Source organism: Crinia signifera, chromosome 5 (assembly GCF_055691185.1).
Source record: "Crinia signifera chromosome 5, ASM5569118v1, whole genome shotgun sequence".
NCBI classification, from domain to species: domain Eukaryota; kingdom Metazoa; phylum Chordata; class Amphibia; order Anura; family Myobatrachidae; genus Crinia; species Crinia signifera.
In genome coordinates this window covers 23,316,123-23,340,188 of record NC_139221.1, presented here as the reverse complement: position 1 = coordinate 23,340,188, position 24,066 = coordinate 23,316,123, and the positions used below count along the sequence as shown (strand labels likewise).

The 24,066-nt window shown below is 43.9% G+C and overlaps 1 protein-coding gene across 1 annotated transcript in view; it reads left to right on the top strand.

Annotated features, from left to right (window-relative positions):
- The window catches only part of THSD7A (thrombospondin type 1 domain containing 7A), a 367,288-nt gene that overhangs the window by 302,580 nt on the left and 40,642 nt on the right, over positions 1 to 24,066 (top strand). Inside the window, exons 8-13 of the mRNA XM_083186796.1 lie at positions 4,962 to 5,117; positions 6,521 to 6,724; positions 9,650 to 9,841; positions 16,711 to 16,942; positions 19,193 to 19,308; positions 22,551 to 22,683. Of these exons, the coding sequence (XP_083042922.1) occupies positions 4,962 to 5,117; positions 6,521 to 6,724; positions 9,650 to 9,841; positions 16,711 to 16,942; positions 19,193 to 19,308; positions 22,551 to 22,683 (1,033 nt within the window). The remainder of the gene's footprint in view (positions 1 to 4,961; positions 5,118 to 6,520; positions 6,725 to 9,649; positions 9,842 to 16,710; positions 16,943 to 19,192; positions 19,309 to 22,550; positions 22,684 to 24,066) is intronic.

Here is a 24,066-nt window from a genome sequence, read left to right as displayed (position 1 = left end):
TGGGGATATCCGCTCACTCAGACCTCGTCCTGGGGATAGCTGCTCACACGTTAGGCCTCATCCTGGGGATAGTCGTTCACTCATTAGATCTCGTCCTGGGGATATCCGTTCAATCAGACCTCGTCCTGGTGATAGCTGCTCACACGTTAGGCCTCACCCTGGGATAGCTGCGCACTCATTAGGCCTCACCTAGAGGATCGTTACTCACACGTTAGGCCTCGCCCTGGGTATATTTATTCACTCATTTAGTGCAGATTACTCTAACTCGGCTGCAGGCAACATAACTGTAATAATTATTTTGTGGGTTACAGAATGATGAAAATAGTAAATCTGCAGAGCGGACAGATGCAGAAACCTTTATTCCAATGGCTAATAATACGTTTTTATTACATTGGTCACAATGCAACATATGCATCTGCTTTTCTGCATTAAGTGTGCCTGGAAGGTGTAAAATGTGCTGTATTGAGAGTCTGAGGCCTGGTGCCCACCACCCTATGAACGTGTATTGAGAGTCTGAGGCCTGGCACCCACCACCCTATGAACGTGTATTGAGAGTCTGAGGCCTGGCGCCCACCACCCTATGAACGTGTATTGAGAGTCTGAGGCCTGGCGCCCACCACCCTATGAATGCATATTGAGAGTCTGAGGCCTGGTGCCCACCACCCTATGAACGTGTATTGAGAGTTTGAGCCTGGCGCACACCACCCTATGAACGTGTATTGAGAGTCTGAGGCCTGGCGCTCCCCACCCTATGAACATGTATTGAGAGTCTGAGGCCTGGTGCCCACCACCCTATGAACGTGTATTGAGAGTCTGAGGCCTGTGCCCACCACCCTATGAACGTGTATTGAGAGCCTGAAGCCTGGCGCCCACCACCCTATGAACGTGTAATGAGAGTCTGAGGCCTGGCACCCACCACCCTATGAATGTGTATTGAGAGTCTGAGGCCTGGTGCCCACCACCCTATGAACGTGTATTGAGAGTCTGAGGCCTGGTGCCCACCACCCTATGAACGTGTATTGAGAGTCTGAGGCCTGGCGCCCACCACCCTATGAACGCATGTTGAGTCTGAGGCCTGGCGCCCACCACCCTATGAACGTGTATTGAGAGTCTGAGGCCTGGTGCCCACCACCCTATGAACGTGTATTGAGAGTTTGAGCCTGGCACACACCACCCTATGAACGTGTATTGAGAGTCTGAGGCCTGGCACCCACCACCCTATGAACATGTATTGAGAGTCTGTGGCCTGGCGCCCACCACCCTATGAACATGTATTGAGAGTCAGAGGCCTGGTGCCCACCACCCTATGAACGTGTATTGAGAGTCTGAGGCCTGGCGCCCACCACCCTATAAACGCGTAAAGTCCAGTAATGCAGGAGATGAATGCCCGCCACCTGCGTTAGGTCACTGCGCCATCAGGATCCAGCATCCCCGATACCAACTCAGTTGTTAGAACTGGAGCCTCATCTAGGCAAGTCCAGTTCAATGGACAAAGAAGCCCCATTCCTGCTTCAGAGAGCTAAGTGAGGGTATTTGGAGGAATACCGGGCAATGCTGGAATCTACTAGAAGGAGAGGTGGAAACATGGAGAGGAATAAAGTGCTAACCAATCAGCTCTTTGACGGTTAGGTTTTAAGAAATGACACCTGCTAATTGGTCGGTACTTTGGGTCTAACCGCTTTTGTCACACCCGATCATAACAGTAAAACATTGCACGTGCATGGCCAGCACTAAGCAGTAGGGTGGGGGTCACCAGAAGGTCCCTTTCATGCGGTTCTTCGCCTGTAGGTTAGACATGCCAACGCTAGCCGCAAACCACGTTAGCAATCACAGACTGTATTCAAAAATGAACAATTTTTATAGATGTTTCAAAAGGTTAAGCCATTATATATTGATTTCCAGGCGATGATGGATTAAAGGGCTTTATGCTAATCTCAGCATTAATTATGTTAATTGAGATTTAGAACTGTATTACTCCTATACTCAGTGATGTATTCACTAAATATGTTTTCCCTGGTGCAGCTCTCTCCCATATGTTAGCGGCAGTTCCTCATTTATAAGAGACAGATAGCCGTGTAGTATTTTACGGAAACAAGCCGAGAGAATCCGTCCTACAATTTGTTCTATTAAAATGAATTATAATGAATAAAATAAGCAGTTACAGCAGGCATGTTATGGATGGTGGGGATGCGTGTAATAAAATCCCTGCAGATCCGCTCTAATAAATGCTCGCTCGTTCTCCTAGTTCATGAATTTTCCTGAGGGTCTAGAAGAATTTACTGTCGGAGAATTACCGTCTGTACATAAATATAATACCCCCGCTCCGCTTTTCCATTCAGATTCAAACAACAAGTAAACCCGCTGCTTAATATTAATGTGCCTGAAATGACGCAAGTGTTTAATTATAAACATTCTATGGCCGTGTCAGCATGTCCGTTACCTTCTGCTAATTATATGTCCGCCCCCATGTCAGAGGTCACCCCGCCCACAAGATTCTGTTACTTTTGAACTTGCATCCAACTGCGATCCGGTATATGCTGCCCCCCCTCCCGCAATTCAGATATAATGGATGACCATCGATACCTATAACAATCGATGGTTATCCAAGTAATATTTTACTACTATCGATGGCAGGGTGCAAAATCGCCATCAATGCCAACCATCAATGGTGTCTGCACCAATGGCAATCCCTACTCTGCAACAGCCAAAAACCTTTACTACCCCTCATGCCCACACAACCCTATCACTGCCCTGCCTCCGCCAGTGGGGACCCGCTCACCCTGTGTTGCCCATATTCTCCTATCATGCTTTACTGCCCAGTGCACCCGCTCTCATGCACCCTAACTCCCACCCTGTAGGAGGAGACACTGACTCAGGGGCACCGTCCTGTACTCCTGTGCTGCCACGCTGGACCCTCACCCACTGGCAGAAGCTGCACAGTTTCCCCCACCCTCCTCTTTAGTCCCCCGTATGCCCACACACCCCTATCACTACCCAGCCTCCTGTTTTCCTGTGTTGTGACCTCCGCCAGTGGGGAGCCGCTGACTCAAAAACACCCTACTATACTATTGCACACACACACCTAAACAACACACACACACACCCCACACCCACAAATGTCACTGTACCATCCACACTATCAATGTACATCTTACTCTGTAGCCGCTTTTTAATTAAACAAAAGAATACACACCCCCTTCCAAATCATATGCTCTCTATTTAACACATTTCACCTATAACTCAAGTTGCAAGACAATTCTAACCATATTTCTCACAATACAAACGTTCACAAATTAAGGGGGCGCAGCCCCTAACGACGGTGTGAAGAGTGCCCGTAGAGCGCGATGAATCACCTAATTGGTTAATATGCGACTACAAATACGTTAGTACTGTACATAAGTGTAACAGGAAGAGACAAAATGAGTAAAAGTACAGAACTTCCAACATGCTCCTGTATCGTTTGCCCTTATACCTGTATATTCCCCCCCCCCCCCCCCCCAACCGATTTCTTGCTTCATAAAAATACATCAAGCGTAAAGCAGAAACCCGCCCACAATGATGAGCACTGAGAAGGATGAAACAGGGTGTCTCATTGCATGCTGCAAATGTCAGTTAGCAGAATGACCAGGCACAGCCTAGATTGCTCGTTCCTGCCTGTATCGGGTGAATTCCTAAGATAGCAATAGAAACAATACAGTACAAAATATGTAAAAACATATAAGTCGTGTATTCATTTATTGTGATAGCCCTTTAATAAACATTTTTAAGCGAGCTTATCACTATAATAAAGTCACAGACCAAAATAAACACACGGACATCCACTGCTTAAGTTTGAAAGGCCATTAAGCATTTATATAAATGGAATGACCATTCTGGTAATGGATGGCAAGTAAAACTAGCTCTAGCCAATTAAGGCAATACTACCAAAGGCAGCGACTTAACCGTCCCAACTATAGTAATGAGATGACTTAAACGCCTCCTCCGGCCCAAGGCATAACCCGCGCTGAGAAGGCAAACACCACTTCCTGCTCTGGCATAGTGTGACCATTTCCCATAGAAATGCCCGTACACTAGCCGTCCATGGAAAAGGGTGGGTGCCCCTCAACGACTACTTATGCCTTATGTGGCTGCTGGTCAAAAGCGCCTTCCCGACGAAAATCCGAAATTTATTTTGATTTTAAATAATTAGCCGAATCGGAGAGAACCGAAAGGGAAGGTCGGTGGTCTTCTGTGCACCTAAAAGGAAGTGGTCATATTCAGATTAGCTATAAATAACCCTCTACTCTGATAGGCCCAAATAATAAAATAACCGAATCCCCCTTCATAGGAGGGGAGGGGGGTATCAGCTTAGACAAGCTTCCTTTTAACTCCTATCACAAAAAACAACAACAACAAAAACCACTTAAATAGTTTTGTGGCTATGCAGACGTCACTTAATCTATTTAATTGTCAATACACCGTTTATCTTGAATATTTGTCTAACTCATTTTATTTAAGTTTATCTACTACTAAAAGTTTTACTTTAAACATGTCCGGTAGGGATGGCCGCTGGTGGTTTATCCATCGAAGGTACCATTTATAGGTAACCTCGATGGCGTGAAACCCTCTGCCAGGGAACCGTAGATGGTTTCACCCACCGATGGTCCCCCTGCGTTATAGTGTGTGGTGCGTATCCTGTGGATCAGTGACCCAGAGCCTGGTTTTGTGGGGCTCCTGATTCTATCACTAACAACTGCCGGAATCTTTTAAAATGTGTCACCAGTGCACCGGCTAGGAGATCTGGAAAACACTGTTAGGTCGCTTGGCCCACATCCCTGGAAATGTCCCGCGGACGATAACGATAGAGAAAAACATTGTGCTATCTGACCATGACGTGCTGCTGTGATGATAGGACATATGTCTACAGTGAAGGATAACTACATACTTATCCTATGCACCTGTTTGTCATTGTTCTGTTACAGCATCCAAGCCAGTAGATGCCAAGCTCTGTACCGACCTCCCACTGAGCACCAGCCAGCTGTGCCATGTGCCGTGCCCGACAGAGTGCGACGTGTCCGCCTGGTCAGCCTGGGGTCCGTGTACGTTTGAGAGCTGCGATGACCAGCAGAGTAAGAAGGGTAAGTGACATCAGATTGCATTGTAATGCCACTTATTGTGGGCCCGATTCACGCAACGTGGCTGTAGCTCTGGGCAGCCACGGAAGCCTGACTTTACTACCTTATGCTTATGTGGGGGTTGTGTGTCCGACCCGGGTCTCTGTGTGGTGTGAAAGCACCAAAAGGAAAAATCCGGGTACAGCATCCTGGCATTCCGACCCAGGTTTAAAAGAAGGGTTTTACCCAGGTTGCTGGGCAGTGTAAAAGGGTAACCGGATCATAGGACCGGGTCCTGTTGACACTATAGGGAAAAGGCAGCATCAGCTCCAAGCGCTGCCTCTTCCCCCACCCCCTGATGGTGCGCCAACGCTCCACCACGCCCCCGTGTCACGTCAGTGATCTGGCATTTGTTATGTGAAAGGGGTAATAGTGACCCAGCAGCTCTTGGGCAGCTGATCCCAGCCAAGGCTGCCGGATCCGACAGATAATGAGTGCAGAACTTGCAGAGCCGGAGAGTGCAGTCTCCGGCTCTGATCTGATGCATGCAGGACCGCGGATCGGAATTAGAGCTGGAACACATGCAATTTGACACTTTTCTTCTGAGTTCTCCGTCCCAGCCATCGAAATAGCATTAAAAGTACCCAAATTGCACTAGTGTATGACCAGCTTAAGACACACATAAACAGTTTTATACACTGATTAATGGAGAATCAATTAGATTTACAAACATTTTCAGGCTCAGATTGATCATTGGATTTGTGTGCTGTAAACACAATGACATTTCTTTACAATTCAAGCAAATTGTGGTTTATTGTCAAGTATTTCTATCAAACATCATAAAAAAAAACAAAAAACTTTTGTAGCTTAAGACAAAGCAGAGATTCCTAGAAGGGTGGTGCTCCTCTGTCCTGAATCATTCTATTAACAGTCAACAGTTTGTGTGATTCCCAATAACCTGTAATAAGAAAGTGTGTAAAGCTTACAAATTGGTAGAGTTGCATACAGCGGAGTTACCAAGCAGGAGGTCCATACCAAGACCGAAAACGTAGCTGGTATGCAAAGTATAACATACTAAATTTACATATGTACATAATGTAACCTAACTGACATGCTGTGCTTTATTATTTTAGATTTTTTTGTATTCCGTTTGTATACATTCCTCAGAATTAGCTTCAGATGGGGGGGGGGGGGGGTTCAATTAATAAACTGATAAGGCTAAGAATGTTTAATAAAGTGTTATAGAACATGGAAAGTGCATATAGTATTTTTGGTGCAAAACCTATAACCAAAAACAAATAAATGTACTACAAATTAGTATATCGATGCAACTTAGTTATACTTGTCATGTGCTCCCAATTGAGTGTTCGCTAATCTTTGTATTCCCTATATTTATTTATAAAACACTGTCATTGATTTATATATAGGTTTCAAGCTTAGGAAACGCTACATCTCCAATGAGCCCACCGGCGGGACTGGAAGCTGCCCACATTTGGTAGAGGCCATACCGTGTGAAGAACCATCATGCTACGACTGGCGATTAGATAGGCTGGAAGAATGTATCCCTGACAACGGGAATAACTGCGGAACTGGCACTCAAGTACCTGTGGTTACATGTATTAACAGTGACGGTAAGTACACAGGGGGATGCAAGAAGCCTTCAATATGGTGTGTCAGAATACTTTATGTATGGTACTGTATAATGGATCTTGCTGTGAGAAGGGGTTGGGTATGGCATTCCTGCACTTAGGATGCCGTTATTCAGGAGACAGCGGCATTGTGATGCCAAAGGTCCCAACACCATATTAGGTAAGTATCCTACCCCTCTTCTCCTACCCTTTAACCCTTCCTACCTACCACCTAACCGTTCCCTACACCCGCAGCCTAACCCTGTAGTGCCTAAAACTAAACTCCTCCCCCAGCCTAACTCTAACCCTTCCCAGCATACTTACATTTGAGATGCCATTAGTGAGCTGTGTCGGTATTCTGGGGCCAGCCATCTCACCAGTGCCGGGATTCCAGCGCCATTATTTTGACTGGCGGCATCCAAAGCACCGGTATACCAACTGCATTCAGTGAGAAGTGTGGTTATTAGAAGTCACTGGGATCTGCAGGTGTTTTTTTTATATTAGGTCACACATGTGACTATACTATCTCTATGAAGTGAATTATTTATTACAGTACATAAATAGAAATACCATATATACCATTATTTTTTGCCGATTTACGGACTTTCCGACATTCGACAGTCGGTACATTGAATAACGACTGTCGGAATCCAAAATTGAATACCCCCACAAACTGATGTTGCATGCCTTATGAACTAATAACAGATGTCACCAATCAGATTGCCCTGAATACTGTCACTCATTATATTGTCTTCACATTTAAGATGAATACTATAATGAACATTTTACCTTTATTGGAAAGAAATGGAATATATTTGAATAAAGTCGGCAAGGCTCTATAAACAAATCGTAAATTATTCATATTCTATGTACAGTGGCTCCTGCATTGTATATTGACATGTATTACATTTTATCCAGTCATCAGAATAAATCAATGCAATTAAATGACATTAATTAGCATTTTAATTGACAAGTATATGGTAGCATGGTGTGTAAGCAGCCATAAAGCCCTATTACCTGTCTTGCGATCTGTTTGATGTTGTCTCATATTCCTTCCCAAATATAATTGATTGGAACAGAGGGTGCAGTGTCACAAGCTCTGCTGATTAGCCTAATTGGTTACAGTAAGCGCCTCCACTCTTAATGCTGATTACATTATATTTCTTACAGTAGCAAATAGTACAGACTACGGCGGTTTCTTATGCCAAGGCGGTAAAATGAATTATAAATTCACAAGCAGGAATATAATGAGGAAAGTCTCTGTTCATTAAATTCCATTTGGTACATATACATTGTTTTTCGAACACAATTTGGAATATATATGCAGAATAATTTAATAGTCGCCGCCTCAATTTTGTCTTATAAAAACAATTATGCAGATATATATGCATAAACATATGAAAATTGATTAAAAACATTTGATTGGCTGCATTATTTAGTCTAATTATAGTTATATTTGGTTAGAATTAACTTTTTCCTTCAAGTTGGCTTCTTATGAGAGTTAAATGATTCATATTTGAGCTGGTTGTACAATATTACAGCACATGCTTTGTAAGTATGACACATTTTGTAAATAATATCTAATGAGGCTTGTTAATCTTGAAGTACAAAACATGTTGAGTCACCCTTATCCGAAATGCTCGGGATCACGATTTTTTGGGGATTTTGGAATTTTTTTTCATACTTACCTGGTTCCCTGGTGGTGCCCCAACGGTCCCCCAACGTCCACGGTGTCCCCCGGCATCCATGGTGGCCTTCAGGATCCTCCAGCAGCATCTTTGGCCCCACTGGTGGTGCATTGTGTGAATGTGCCGGTGCACCAGTGATTTCACCGGCCCGCCCAGGCATTCGCGCAACGCACACCTGGGACCGGATGCCCTCAAGAGGATCCCAGAGGCCATCGTGGATATTGGGGGATGAGAATTAGTATGAAAAATGAGGCTGGGGAAATAAAAAAATTCTGAAAAACCACGGCTAAAAGAAAAGTTTAGTGTAAAAAGAAAATCCTTGTGACACTGAGGAAATACTTAGCCAGCCTGGATCACACACTGTAGAGAGGCAAATGTCTCCTCGACCAACTTTAATACTGTGTACTGAAATATAGCCCGTCCCCAAGGTACCTCTGTTAAGCAGCCCACACACGCTGCGATGTGGGCTGTCCCGATGTGTGCTTTGAGGTGCGCGCTCCCGCGGCACCTCATCGCACAGTACAAAAAGTATGAGCTTGCACATACTTTTTGTACTTAGTTCTCATCACATCGCATTGCATTGCATGCACAACGCATGCACAGGCAATGCATTGTGATGTGATCCGTGCTATTTAAGCCCACAACGCACGCCCGCATCGGGGCGTGTATAGGCAGCTTTAGGCTGCAACATTAGATTGACAACTAAAATCACAAACGCTTCATCTAGCAACCCTAACCAGCTTAAACCAGTTTTTAAAGCATTTACACTGAGAAACCCAGGATGATTTTGCCATGTAATTGATTGCCGCTTAAAAAAAAACAACTCACAAAATCTCTCACTTTCTCATACTTAAGGCCCATACACACTGGGCGACATTGAACTGAAAGCCGCTCAATTTTTTCTTTTGAGCTGCTTTCAGCTCAAAAAAAGCTTTGTGCTTACGGGGCAGCGGTGAGTGCTGATGCGTGCTCCTGCATCATCGCTGGCCCGGCCACTCATCTGCTGGTATTACCGGCATGATGAGCGACAGGGTGTACGGATTTCCCCCCCCCCCCCCGTGAAAATCGCTCAGTGTGTATGCACCTTTACACCCTGTTACATTTGGCACTATAACTGTCAGAAAATAAATGTCCTTTTTTTGTGTATTTTAATGTGCGTACTTTTTTTGCCAACGTAAAAAAAAAAAAGGAATAGAAAACAAATAAATTTGGTAACTCCATCTCTCATTTCCAATCCCAGGGGAAGAGGTGGACAGACAGCTGTGCAGAGATGCGATATACCCAATCCCTATTGTCTGCGAGGTTCCGTGCCCCAAAGATTGCGTCCTCAGCTCTTGGTCGGAATGGTCTTCCTGCTCACACACCTGCTCGGGGAAGACAACAGAAGGGCGACAGACACGGGCAAGGGCTATTCTTGCCTATCCTGGTGACGGTAAGTGTTGTTCTAACGTAACACCGTAGTTTACACATGATACATCCAGTGTCTCAGAACATTTGTGATTAGAACGGTATGGATCAACACAGACATCTCCCTTAGCTTGGCCAAGGCTAGATAGGTCATTGCCTCTTCTCTTCAGCCTCACCTAGGTGCATTGCACGGTATATAGTCATTTGTTTATAATGCTTCTTTATTGTTTGATATTATAAGTGATTATTGACTTATTTCTATCCGCTGGTTCATAGTTGCCTATTTGTGGCACTTACGGGGTTTATAGAGGGGAAATCACAGGAAACGGTTTGCGATGGCAAACATCCAACTGGCCAATATTTTAGTACACGACTTTCAGAATTACTAACCGCATTTCCAGAACGATCTATTAGTCTGTTCTGCTGATGTTGCTGCCTCTAAAGGAAAATGAAACAAAGAATCGCATGGAAATAGATTTGTATAGAACAAGAACAGTCATTTTTCTAAATGGGATGCTGCAAAAACAGAGGTAATTACACGCAATTGTACAAATTGTATTTTTCAAAGTACTGCATTTATCTACAGACAACGCTGACGACAAATAATCTCAGGGAGAACATTCCATTTCTTTCATTTGTTTTTTTATAAAATGGAATTGTGCTGTATTATCACAGAGGTGCAGGAATTGTGGACTTTGTGCCAATGTATAATTACTATTGAACGGCTATAGATCTTCTATTCACAAATGATAGGAAAATATAGGACCTGATGTGGCTCAGTAATCAGAGGTGGATAAAGCTTTTTGGGAGGCGTAACGTTTGCAGGTGCATTACCCCTGGACAGGGGTGTAATGGCGGGTATGGATCGTTTTCTTGAAAAGTCCACCACTATTGGTTGTCCTAATGGTTGACAGGCACTCAATGTCAAACTTCGATTTAATGCATGTCGATCTTTTATGTGTCGATGTCGACCAATAGTCTTTTTTATCTGTCGATGTCTAGGTCTGTAGATACTTTTGACCTAGTGACAGCATGCCATTGGCAACAGAAGCCACATGGAAGTTTACTGGTAGGACAATGCTCCTGTGGGTCCAGTTGTGGCCGGGAGAGGATATAGGGTGACTTTGACTGTGACGTTGGTGTGTTAAGCGGTAGAAGGTGGCATGTTGGTGTTGGGGGTGTTAGGTGACAGAAGGTGGCAGGTTGGAAATTTTTCCAGGGCCACTTTAAATTCCAAATCCGCCCATGACACCAGGGACGGGCATCAAAGTGTAATTAGCATAAATTTGCGTTCACAACAGGAAAAGAGACACAAGGATGGCCGCAACTGTGTCCAACTCAGAATCAGGCCCTTTGAACAGACCTCTTCCCACCCAATCAATAGACCCCACTTCCATGTTGCTTCCAGATATTTCCCGGGCTGGTTTTTCATCTCAATCCGCAACTGCCTGAGGTGCAACAGTCCATGCTGATAAACATGGCGGGTCTTGTATTGCATATCAAAAGGTTTTAATATATAAATATATATGTATATACACACACATTATTATTTTCTAATGTAATATTAAAAATACAAATGTTTGATTAAAACAAAAAAGTATTAATTACAAAAAATTAAAATGATCATTGAAAAAAAAGAACCAACATTTTTCCAAGAAATTTTGCATTCATTTTTTAAAGCATTTTAATAGTGTTACATCTTAATGTAACACTAATTATTTAATTTTCTTTTTAAAGGTTTGGGTTTTTTTTGGTCACAATTTTTATATAGTGGAAAATTAAAATTGATTTAAAAGGAATTTGTTTGTGGCTAGGGGCATTTCAGCTGAGAAAAAAAAAGAAAAAATAATTCTTCTGAAATGACTTTTGTCCCTGGAGCTCCATTCAATCTGTAGTTGAGTCTTTCTCCCCTGACAATTTTCTGATTTCTTCCAAAAATATATTAATCTCATAATATTTGGCACACATTATTTTATCCCTAACTGCACATTTTAGAATCATCACTTTGTGCAGGGAATTTTTTAAATTTTATTTTACACATTTACAGCATAAAATGAACACGGAACAAACACAGAACATGAGGTATAGGAGGTTATTCAGGTTCACATGCAAAGCTGTGAAATTCGCAGCTTTGCGTGCGGTTTAAATGCCACCCACGCGAATGCTGCCCCCGCTCGCGTGCAAATGGATGTTTAGCATAAGCATCCATTCGCAGCTTGCGTGCGGGGAGGAAATCATTCGATGGTCGCTGACCATCGAATAAGTTCTATGGTGCACGTAAATCTAAGACACTCTCTGGTGTTTTAGATCTGGGGGCTCCCTGTATGGGAAGCGGGCAGGCAGCTGACATCCACTGATGTCAGCTGCCCGGCCCCAGCACCTGCGACATCATCAAATTAACATGGGAACACCCAGCGTTTTCATGGGAACAACCATGAAACGCTAGGAGTTCCCATGGGCACAGCCCGTCGCTGCCGCCTGCATTACTGGGTGCGAATGGGACAGCGCATAACCAATACGCTCACACCAAGCAGCTGCACATGCACATAAATGCTTATGGGCAGTCGCCAAACATCACTCCCCCCTGCGAAAGCGAGGGGAGCGAATGGACCTGAATAAGGGACCTTATTATGGTTGACTCGTAAGGCTGCGAAATTCGCAGCCTTTGCGAGTCCCCCAGATGCCGTTCGCACCAATGTGAGCACCAATGAGTGTCAGCAGAGCATGCACAAGCAACCAGGGCCGAATTTAGGGTCAAGTGGGCCTGGGACTGACAATATTAATAGGCCTATTTAGCAAAGGATGGGAATTGTGCCCAGTTCTGCATTAGTGTGTCCAATTCCTTGTGGGTGTGACCAGTGCTGCATGGGTGTGTGCAATTCCTTGTGGGTGTGACCAGTTCTGCATTGAGCCATCAAGCCAGAAATGTGGCGAGCGGATGCGGATTACATTACAATTATATAACATCAACTCCACTGCGACGTGGATAGTGGGGGTATGAAAAGGTCGGGAGGATGCCTACCGCCGCCCCACGCGGGGCACGCTGTGCTCGCCACACTTCGGGGTGGCTTGGATAGTGGGGGGGGGGGTGCCTAAATCTCATTGCATCTCATAGAAGTGTATAGTAAAGTCAATGGCATCGCACCCTATAAAATGCGATTTTTGCCTGCGATCGCATCGCACCTTTTGCGGCCAGAGAGCAGTGAATAAATTACATAGGAAAATCCCATCGCACGTGATCGCATCGCACGCAAAAATCGCATGCAATGCAATTTTTTTACACAGAATCGCCCACTAAGCAATTTGCTTAGTGGGCGCCGTGCTAATACACAAGTACCAGGAACTTATTTAGATATTTTGCAGGCACCAAGCTTAAAAATTGCAAGGGCCCCTATGCACCACGCCATTCAGCAGAAATGTACAGCCATCATTATTTCAAGTTATATTATTACTATTATTAATAATGATAATAATAATAATATTAATATCCTTAGTACTGACATAGCACCATCACCCACCGCAGGGATTCACTAATAAGACAAATCTGGGTATTAAATGACAAAGAGACAACGGAGCGCTGCTCGTTAGCTTACAATCAGTTGGATTTGTGTACACTAATATAAACCAATCTCGTTAGACTTACAGATATTAATTACACTAAATACACAACCTTGTATGCAAAGCCGCAACAAGTCCACATCATTTATTTGCTAATTCCGGAAAATATCTCAAAGAAAATATTGACTTTAATAGATTGATAAGTATATATATATATATATATATATGTATAGAGAGAGAGAGAGAGAGAGAGAGAGAGAGAGAGAGAGAGAGAGAGAGAGATCTGTACTGGACCATAACTGCCACCAAAGAGGACGGCAGAATGTGGGTACAGATGTACTGTAGTGCTTTTTTGATGCTGTGCAATTGATTCTACCTGTATTAAAAGACACCACAATATTCTATAGCAACCTACATGAAATGATAATAGTCAGCAAATGTTTGTGGTATTAGTACTATTGTTGTTGTTATTTATAATAATAAATGATTGTTTTATTAATAATAATAAATGATTGTTTTATTAATAATAATAATTATTATTATTTTAATAATAATACAATAATAATAATGACAATTTAAGGAATGATAATGTCCTGTTGTCAATATATCTTCAGTATGCAATCTTGATATTTATGTAGGGGGTTATTATAATTTTATTATTATTATAATTTTATTTATAAGGCGCCACAAGTGTTTCGCAGCGCCGTACAAAGGAACAATACAGGGAGACAAAACTTGGCATAACATTGAATAAATAACAAAAATACAGTACAAATAAAGAGCACCACAGTTCAATACACATTACAGCTTAAATGTAAGTAGTGAGGACCCAATCAACATACAACTAGAGGCTTGAGGCCAATGATGGAGATGAGTATGAAGATGGTCACTGAGTGTTGGAGTAAAGGAGAGCTGTGAGTGAAATGTGAAGAGAAGTGGGCTTTGACAACAGGAGGGAAGAGGGCCCTACTCGGAGGAGCTTACAATCTAGTAGGAAGGGGAGACAGACAGCTTACAAGAGGTGCAAGCGAGTGGGTGGTGGTTAGATAGCAGGATGTAAAAAGGCAAGGGGTCGGAGAACCAGCTGGTTTATGCAGTGGAAGGGTACGCTTTGATGAATAGGTGAGTTTTCAGTGCCCGTTTGAAGCTTTGCAAGGTCGGGGAGAGTCTAATGGAGCGAGGGAGTGCGTTCCACTGAAGGGGTGCAGCACGGGCAAAGTCCTGTACTCTAGCATGGGAAGCAGTGATCAGGGTGGAGGAGAGACGACAGTCGTCAGCTGACCGTAGAGGGCGGAAGGGTGTATGAATGGAGATGAGGTTAGAGATATATGGAGCAATGGAATTAGAGATGGCCCTGTATGTGAGTGTGAGGTGTTTGAAGAGGATTCTGTAGGGGAATGGAAGCCAGTGCAGATTTTGTTGAAGGGGAGTAGCAGAGTTAGAGCGGCGGGAGAGGAAGATAAGCCTGGCTGCAGCATTGAGGACAGATTGGAGAGGAGCTAGTTGGGATTGAGCGAGGCCAGTGAGAAGAGCATTACAGTAGTCAAGCCGTGAGATGACTAATGAGTGGATGATCAGCTTAGTTGAACTCTGTGAGAGAAAGGGCCTGATGCGAGCAATGTTGCGTAACTGGAACCGGCAAGAATGGGCCAGGGCTTGGATGTGGGGTGCAAAGGAGAGGGAGGAGTGACACCCAGGCAGCGGAGTTGGGGAACAGGGGAGATGATGGTGTTGTTAACAGTGATAGAGATATTAGTAGGGGGCATAGCTCTGGGTGGGGGAAAGATAATAAGTTCGGTTTTGTCCATATTCAGCTTCAGAAATTGCTCAGACATCCAGGTAGAGATGGAAGCGAGGCAGTTGGAAACTTGAGAGAAAACAGTGGGGGACAGATCAGGAGAGGAGAGGTAGATTTGGGTGTCATCTGCATAGAGGTGATATTGGAAGCCAAAGGAGTTAATGAGTGCACCCAGAGAGGAGGTGTACAGAGAGAACAGAATGGGGCCAAGGACGGAACCCTGAGGGACCCCGACAGGAAGGATAGAAGGTGGTGAGGTAGAGCCAGAGGCAGAGACTGAGAAGGAACGGTTGAAGAGGTAAGAGGAAAACCAGTTGAAGACTGTGCCAGAGAGGCCAATGTTTTGGAGTGTGTGGAGGAGGAGAGGGTGATCCACAGTGTCAAAGGCAGCAGATAGGTCCAAAAGGATAAGCAGGGAGAAGTGACCCTTGGATTTGGCTGACAGCAGGTCATTGGTGACTTTCACTAGGGCAGTCTCAGTGGAGTGAAGTGGGCGAAAGCCAGATTGAAGGGGATCTAGGATGGAGTGGTCAGACAGGTAGCTGGTGAGACGCCTGTAAACCAGCCGTTCTAGTATTTTAGAGGCAAATGGGAGAAGAGAGATAGGGCGGTAGCTTGTGGGAGATAAAGGGTCCAGGTTAGGTTTTTTCTATTGGGGTTCACTATTGGTGTAAAGATGAGGTATTGGGTTAAAGCACCTTTATTTATTTATTTATTTATTTATTAACAGTTTCTTATATAGCGCAGCATATTCCGTTGCGCTTTACAATAGCAGACAGTGAAACAACAAAACAGGGTATTTACAGACAGTCAAGGAGTCCTATTAGAGAAAAAGTGAAATACTGTAAATACTATTATTATTATTATTATTATTATTTATGCTATATCATTAGTCTTTCTTGTGTAAAATTTAAATATTTCACCTCTTTTATTATTATTATTATTATTATTACTATTATTATTGTCTTATATATAATAATAATGATTATGATAATGATGATGACAATAAAGTTCATAATAATAGTAATAATTAATAATAGTAATAATAATAATATTATCTTAGTACTGATTGTGCCCTTATAACGGAGGAATAGCTGCCATCCGCCGTCAGACAGTCATGTACAGTAGAAATGAGCATTTATTAGCGGGTGAGTGCACCATATTCGGCAGGGACAGGAATGTGATTGACAGCTGGCTTCCTTTGCGGATTCCCCTGTAAGAGCACTCGCCTAACACAGCTACACAATTAATACAGGAGGAGATTGATGATAACTTTTATGGCCACTGATGTCTGCTGTTCTTAGACGCTGTACTTTGAATACAAGCTGCCTGGAATGCGATGTCAGTCTCTTACAATAATCTCATTATCTCGGCTTTTTCACTCCGTTAATTTAAGAATAATTGAAACTGAAATAATGAAAGATGTTTTTCTGACGTTCTGCCGAGCGGTGTGCATCCCTTTATCTCTCATTATCTTCAGGAGCGGTGCGTCGTAGTATAAAACCATTGATTCTTCTTCCTCCCTGTTCTTGTTGCAGGAGGTGTGCAGTGCCCAGAGAGTAACGCTCTGCAGGAGATCCGGAGCTGCAATGAGCATCCTTGTACGGTATATCACTGGCAGACAGGCCCCTGGGGCCAGTGCACTGAAGATGTTACTGTCTCCGTCTTTAACTCTTCCAGCTGGAACGGGGAAGCCGCCTGCGCTCTTGGGATGCAAACAAGAAAAGTCATCTGCGTTAGAGTCAATGTGGGACAGGTCGGGCCTAAAAAGTAAGGGCACCTTGCCGTGTAATGTTCTGATGTACAGTATAGTAGGTGCTGGAGGGGAGTACGGGACGGGCTTGGCCTAACAAACTCTGTAACACATCCGACTGAACAAAGATCTTCTTGGAGATAGGATACGGTCAAAGGGTAGAACCTATTTAGAGTGAAAAGGTCGAAATTAGTTTTTCATGTTTTTTTTTTTGAGCCATCACGTGCCGACAGGCGGTATTTCATGCCCGGCATCCACTAGGGCATGGTGGGAGAATAAAATAATGTGCGAGTGCAGCGTGGCGAGCACAGCCAGCCATGCAAGGGGACGCGGAACACTTAGATGGATAAAGGAAAAAACTTTGAAAAACTAATTTCGACCTTTTGACTACTGACTTTCCCATTGTTGACCTAATGCTTGTCCAACCCTGTCGACCTTAGCCGTGTCACCCTAATTCTGGTGTCGACCTTCAGTGGTCAACCCAATGCATGTCGAACTAAACTGGGTCAACCCAATGACCCAGACCCCTTGGAGAAATGTCTGCTATATACAGTGCATGCATGGTTACTTTCTACGTTATTTATATGGCACACATATCCTTTACAGAGAACATTAGTCCATCACATCAGTCCCTGCCCCAGTAGTGTTCACAATTAGTATATGTGCAGATATTCACATTTTTTGTACTCTTGTTTATCTGGATGATCTTATTGGTCTCCTTCATTCGTTCTTTGAACCTGAAGGTTGGGTCTTCTTCAGACAATTAATTAAATTTCAATCTAAAGAACCCCAACAAAATATACCCAGTGCCGCTAGCGGAGTGTGACAATGATTTTTATTTAAAGACAAAAAAAACGGTTGATAGACTCTTGCTTGAAATTCCGTTTGTGTGTGCGCATAACAGAGACTCAGCCACAACAGATGTCATCATTAAGCCCAAATCTGCCCTTGTGGGGGCGGCAGGGTGAGCTTCTGGTGGATACCTCTAACTACCCAACGCGTTTCGTCATATGAAAGTATGAGCGACTTCATCAGGGGTGTGGATATAAATGGTTGATGTGATAGGCTCATGGTGTTCACATGATCAGCCACATCACCACCACCCCCCCCCCACACACACACACACACACACACACACACTCACACAGGGCCTTATTCGAGTTCACTCTTTCTGACAAAATCCTTCTTAGATGGACAAAACCATGTGCACTGCAGGGGGGCAGATGTAACATGTGCAGATAGAAATAGATTTGGTGATTTTTTGGTGATTCTTTGCAGGGTAAATACTGGCTGCTTTATTTTAAAACTGCAATATAGATCTCACTTTGAAGTAAAACCCCACCCAAATCTAATTAGATCTGCACAAGTTACATCTGCCCCACCTGCAGTGCACATGGTTTTGTCCATCTAAGAAGGATTTTGTCTGAAAGAGTGAACTCGAATAAGGCCCACATATACATATCATGACAGCATTCTGTACTTCATGCCCCTTAATGACACATTCCAGTAAGTGGGAAACGCATTGGTTGCGTCAGACGATGGATGCCAACTTCTCCATTTACTACAACTGTCACTACCTAATGCCGCCAGTGATTGCTTTAGGACTGCCTACAGAATATTACATGTTTAATATATATTATGTTGTATTCACCAAGAACTATTGATTCGAGTCATTAATAAATGATGGCAATAAAGTGATCAGTTACCTTTACATTCTACATTCACATTTTGTTTATGCTGCTATTAATACGCTCCTGCTACAAAATTATTTTAATTTGTGCATTGAAGCCGGTGCCAAACTGCAGTGCCATCGGCAGTTTTTTGGACCTGTGTATTTGAAAGCCTATCAAATTATTTAGGGACGTGGTTATACACATTTATGAATACGGTGGCCCTTTTTAGTTCCGCCCAGAGAAGGGAGCGTGGTCACACCATCTTGGGTGTCTGGCTTTAACCACCTCCCCACTTTCTCAGCCTCATGTATAACCTATTGGCCATTGATTGCTCTGATCCAACCATGTCTGGTTATCTCCGCCCATCATAACCATGCTGATAGATATCTGGCAGCACAGCAGGTGTAATGGTTAGTATTGCTACCCCGCAACACGGGGAAGTAATGCAAACAGATTTCCACAATTGTAAGCCCTACTGGGGCATAGGTGAGCTCTATATAAATAACTGTTAATATGAATAATAATATGTCTAAATTTGCTTTTCCAATCATTAATAATAAAATACTATATAATTCATCATGTTCCATTTCCCAGATGCCCCGAAAGTCTTCGGCCTGAGACCATGAGGCCGTGTTTGTTGCCTTGTCGCAAAGACTGTATTGTTACTCCCTACAGTGACTGGACACCATGCCCCACTTCTTGCCAAGAAGGTAATATGTTTTGACACATAGTTCTAAGTTTGGGAGTTTTCTAGTGCTCTAATTGGCTCCAGGTTAGTCTATACTAGTTCAGTGGATATTCAGAGTTTGATTGGTGACAGTTGGTCTACTTACTGTATGTGAACTTTCTTCTATTCTGATTGGCTACAGGATAGACTATATCTGTGGACAATGTAATGTTCTGATTGGCTACAGGTTATGTCAAGTTCTCTGAATGTTATAGATTTCTGATTGGCTGCAAGTTGGTGTAATTCTGTGAAGAGTCTAATGCTATGCCTACAGATTGGTCTAGAGCTACAAAAAGTCTAAAGCTCTGATTGGCTACAGGATAGCCTAAATCTGTGAATGTTCTGATTGGATATAGGTTAGTCCAGTTCAGTGAATGCCGTCATTTTCAGGCTAAACAATGGTATAACCCACCTATGTCAAACTGCGGCTATGGGAATAATACATGTTAGGAGTAAAGGATCACAGTCCCAATTATATTACTCCCCTAGTAGTTACTGTAAAAGTTATAAATAAATCTATTATTGACCTTTGTCTTGGTTGTAAATATGACATTCTCTGCCATCGAGCGTCCATTCCTGTATGTTCTAACACTGCTAAATCTGCTTGTGGGTTCTACCGAGGTCAATACAGTAATGAAACATTTTAAAATGACTTGTACAGAAAATACCAGCCGGGTCCTACAGTAGACCAGGGAAGTCCTAAAATATCCTAAAATGTCAGATGCACCTCTCTGCAAGAATGATTCCCCAGATGTCAGCATTTTAGAAAATGATATAATCAAGTAAATGGTTCTCCGCCCCCTCACTGAAGTCATTTATAAAATTGTTGTTATTGCAGCGTTTAGAGATTAATCCGAATTGTGCCTTCCCTGCTTGAACTTGTGACCTACATACCAGCTCCAGCAGGAGAGGCGATGACGCTGTACAGGTGACGTGACCATCAGATGTGGGTCACAGCTGACTAGTATCATGTGTATTACATACCGATCCACAGCCGGCTGCGCACTGTATAAACAGCTTAATTTTGACTATATCGCCAACGACTGCTTGTACGGAGCGGGGACCCGATGACGTCACTTAACGATATCGTTTCGTGTGTATGCACTATATTGTTTGCCCAACAGTTCAAGAGAAAGCATTCATAATATCACTTGTACGTAGATTGGTTGCCAAGCAGCTGCTGATTGGACAAGACCTGCCCAACCGCAGTTTGTCCAATCAACGAGTCCCAACACATAGCTGTCAGCTGAGACTGTAGTGAACAGGAAGAACTTGGGCATTCATAGGCCGATGTACTAAAGGGGTCTACACAAGGGGTGATTTCAGGGCATTTTCTACGCCATCCCCCTAGATCGCGATGCGCGGCGATGCTGGATCTAGTTAATCGCCGGTTAGGGTCAGTGTTTTCATGGGAGAACACTGGCTCGGATAGATCACACAGTACGCAGCGCTGACATATCGCTGTGCAGCACTATGTGCTGAGCAATCTGCATTGCTCAGATCACTCAGCAGTGCCTGCCCGTGTGTAGGCCCCTTTAGCCTTGTAGAGGGATATAGTGAAGAGATCTAGCTACCGGCCAATCATCTCCTGTCATTTTTCAAAAACAGCCTGAAACATAACAGATCCACTCATGTGTTAAGTGTTTGAAAAAGAGCAGGAGCTGATTGGCTGGTAGTTTATATCACCCCAGTTTATAACTCTCCAAGGCTTAGTATATCTGCCCCAGTATCTGCAGGTATGTAGAGCTGGGTGTTAGATTTGTTGTCTGGGTAATATTTCTCCCTCTCTGTGCAATATGTGTTATAAGCAGTCTTGCCCTATTTATCCCATTCTTCCCTTTAATAACAGAAATCGCTGTGGGCGATATAATAAATGAACGCGATTCCGCAGCACATTTCATTTTTCTCTCTTTTCATCTTGAATTGAAGAAAAAAAAACAAATGCTACGGCGCCAGATCTGTTCCATGAACTGGGTTTAATTAATTTCTCGGCCCACCCTGCTAATCCCAATGAGGGAACGTGGAGTAATGTGTTTGTCTATGTAATCAAAAAGTATTAAAATTCAGCATCAAAAGGTCCAATGTAATGTGCCGGCGTCTTTGAAATGTGAGAATATATCAGCAGCCTATGGGGGGGGGGGGGGAGTCCTAAATACTTCATTATCAATTCAGGAACACATTAAGAGACTTTATAAGATCTGATGTATGAATTGTTCCAATGCACAAAGGGGATGTCGTCTTTCATCCTGTGTATCTATAGTTATGGCATAAGGCGTTGACATTTCATACGCTGTGGTCAACATGCATAAATTTGACATAGACAAAAGGTCAACATATTGTCGACATGTGAAAATGTTGACATGCATTTTTGCATGGTTTGTGGGTGTTAGTAGATTCGATCACATTGACAACAAATGAATGTATTGCAGGGTCCTAGAAATCGGGTCGCCCCCCCCCCCCCCCCCCCCCCCCCGTGGGTCAAATGATGCAAATCGCACCGATTTAGCCACGCCCACTGCAGAGCCTTAAAGATGGCATTGCACGTCAGGTGGCATGGCTAAAATGGCACAATCGCTCTGGACATGCCCGCAAACAAGTAGCCACTCATGTGGCTCCGCCCCACCCCTTTTCACTCCCCGAAGGCCCCCCCCCCCCCCCCCTGAGCTGGCTGTCCTCTCCCGGAAATGGCAGCCAGAAAGTAGGTAAGTATGAAGTATTGCCTCACCTTGCATGACTCACTTTGTCTAAACGGTGTCGCCGTAAATGGTGAAGTATGAAAAAGTTCAAAAAATTAAGTAAAAAAAAACATATACTGTATCTATGACTTGTGTGGTCCAGATGCAAAATATACCAGTTCGGTCTGCACACATGTACAGTATGACAGTACAAGCCCAGTCTCTATGGGCCTCATTCAGACCTGATCGCTGGGCTGCCAATCTTCGGAGTCCAGCGATCAGGTAGCCTTCTTCCTGCCCGAGTGAAATCCCGCCCCTGTGTACGGCTGCGAATGAGGGGGACATTTGTTCTGCCATCGAATTAGAAGCCCCACAGCAGAGAGTGACACCCCTGGCAGGGAAGAGGAACTGCATGGGTTATAAAAGCTGCAGGATGCTAGAATGAACACTATTTTATATTTACTTTTTTCTTCCCTGTGCATTGACCTATGACCTCTGTAATTAACGTACATCACCGGCTTGAATTAATCAACCTGCCTTTCCATTGTAGGCGCAGTGGGCGTTATCAAGCAGACTCGGCACCGCGTCATTATCCAGTACCCGTCCTACGGAGGCCGGGACTGTCCGGATACTTTATATGAGGATAATGAATGCGAGTCACCAGCTGCCTGTCACTCTTACAGGTGAGATAAACCCGTGTGGAGACAGAGCCTTTCCCAGCCTCTCTGCAGCGCCTTCCGCTCATTAAACCTGATTTTGTCACCTCAGGAAGATGGATCCCAAAGTTGCCTGTGTCACATTGTCAGCCGTTGTCATTATAGCTAAGTGTCTGCAGAGGCAGGAAACCGTGATTGAGGCTTTAGAAAATGTCTCTCTTATAGACTTCGGCTCAGTGAATGTTTTATCTGCTTTATTTAATCATCTGATTTGTGTACTGTCGCCGTTATTGCCGCCAACTTTTATTTGGCCGTATTTACATATGACATCTGTAATTCAAATCTCATTCAGTGAGAGCTCTGCTTAGTTCACACCGGTCACAGTTACTAAGATCAAAAGGATTCTCCACCTCTAACAATGAGGCTGAAGGTAATACAGGCCGAGTCCCCTTATCCGTATATTCCAAAAACCGAAATATTCAGAAAACCGTGGTTTTTCAGAATATAATTTTTTTGTTTTTTTAACACGCACAGTCTCTTTTTTCATACTTACCTTGTTCCTCGCAGTCCCCGGCGGCCTTTGGCATCCTCTTCAGCGGCATCCCCGGACCCAGGGGTGCATTGTGCGGGCGTGCTGGTGATGTCACTGGCGCACTCGTGCAATACACCCCTGGGACCAGAGATGCCGCTGAAGAGGATGCCAAAGGCCGCCATGAACACCGGGGCACATCGTGGACATCAGGGGACCATTGGGGAACTACCGGGGGACCAGATAAGTATGGGAGAAAAAATATGGTCCCGAGCATTTCAGATAAGGGATACTCAACCTGTACTAAGCCAATGACAGCTGCAGATTAAAGAGGACGGATTTAATGTGCAGCGTTTAGCAGGATTTGCATATGGTGTCCTTACGGAATTCCCTGTCACTCTCCCGGCTGCCATCTTGTCTCACATCCCTCAGCAATTACCCGTGTCCAAGCTTTGGAGAGACCCTGAAGTGACAGAGCTGGTAGCTAACTATTCCTTTGGTAACTTTCATGTATTGTTTTTCATTTATGGTCACATTTATCTTGGCTATTAAGCAGACTCAGCCTGTACTGTGTATAACACAGGTACTCCTGTGGTCTCTGTGTATTGCGTAAGGCGGAGTATCACCGGGGCCTGAACCCTATTACAATTTACCGCCAAAGGAATCTTCACTATGACGTCCTATTTTCTTATACAATTCAGGATAGAAATACTGTCACTTCCTTTCCGTCTTCCTGTCCCCGGCCTCAATTGGCAGCTAATCCCCAATACCGAGGCGGTCCGTGAGCAGACGACGCTGGTTCTCATCTAACACAAATATACATTTCATAAAGGACATTGCTGAAAGTACAAAAACAACTGACAGAAAGAGTTAGGGGGTCT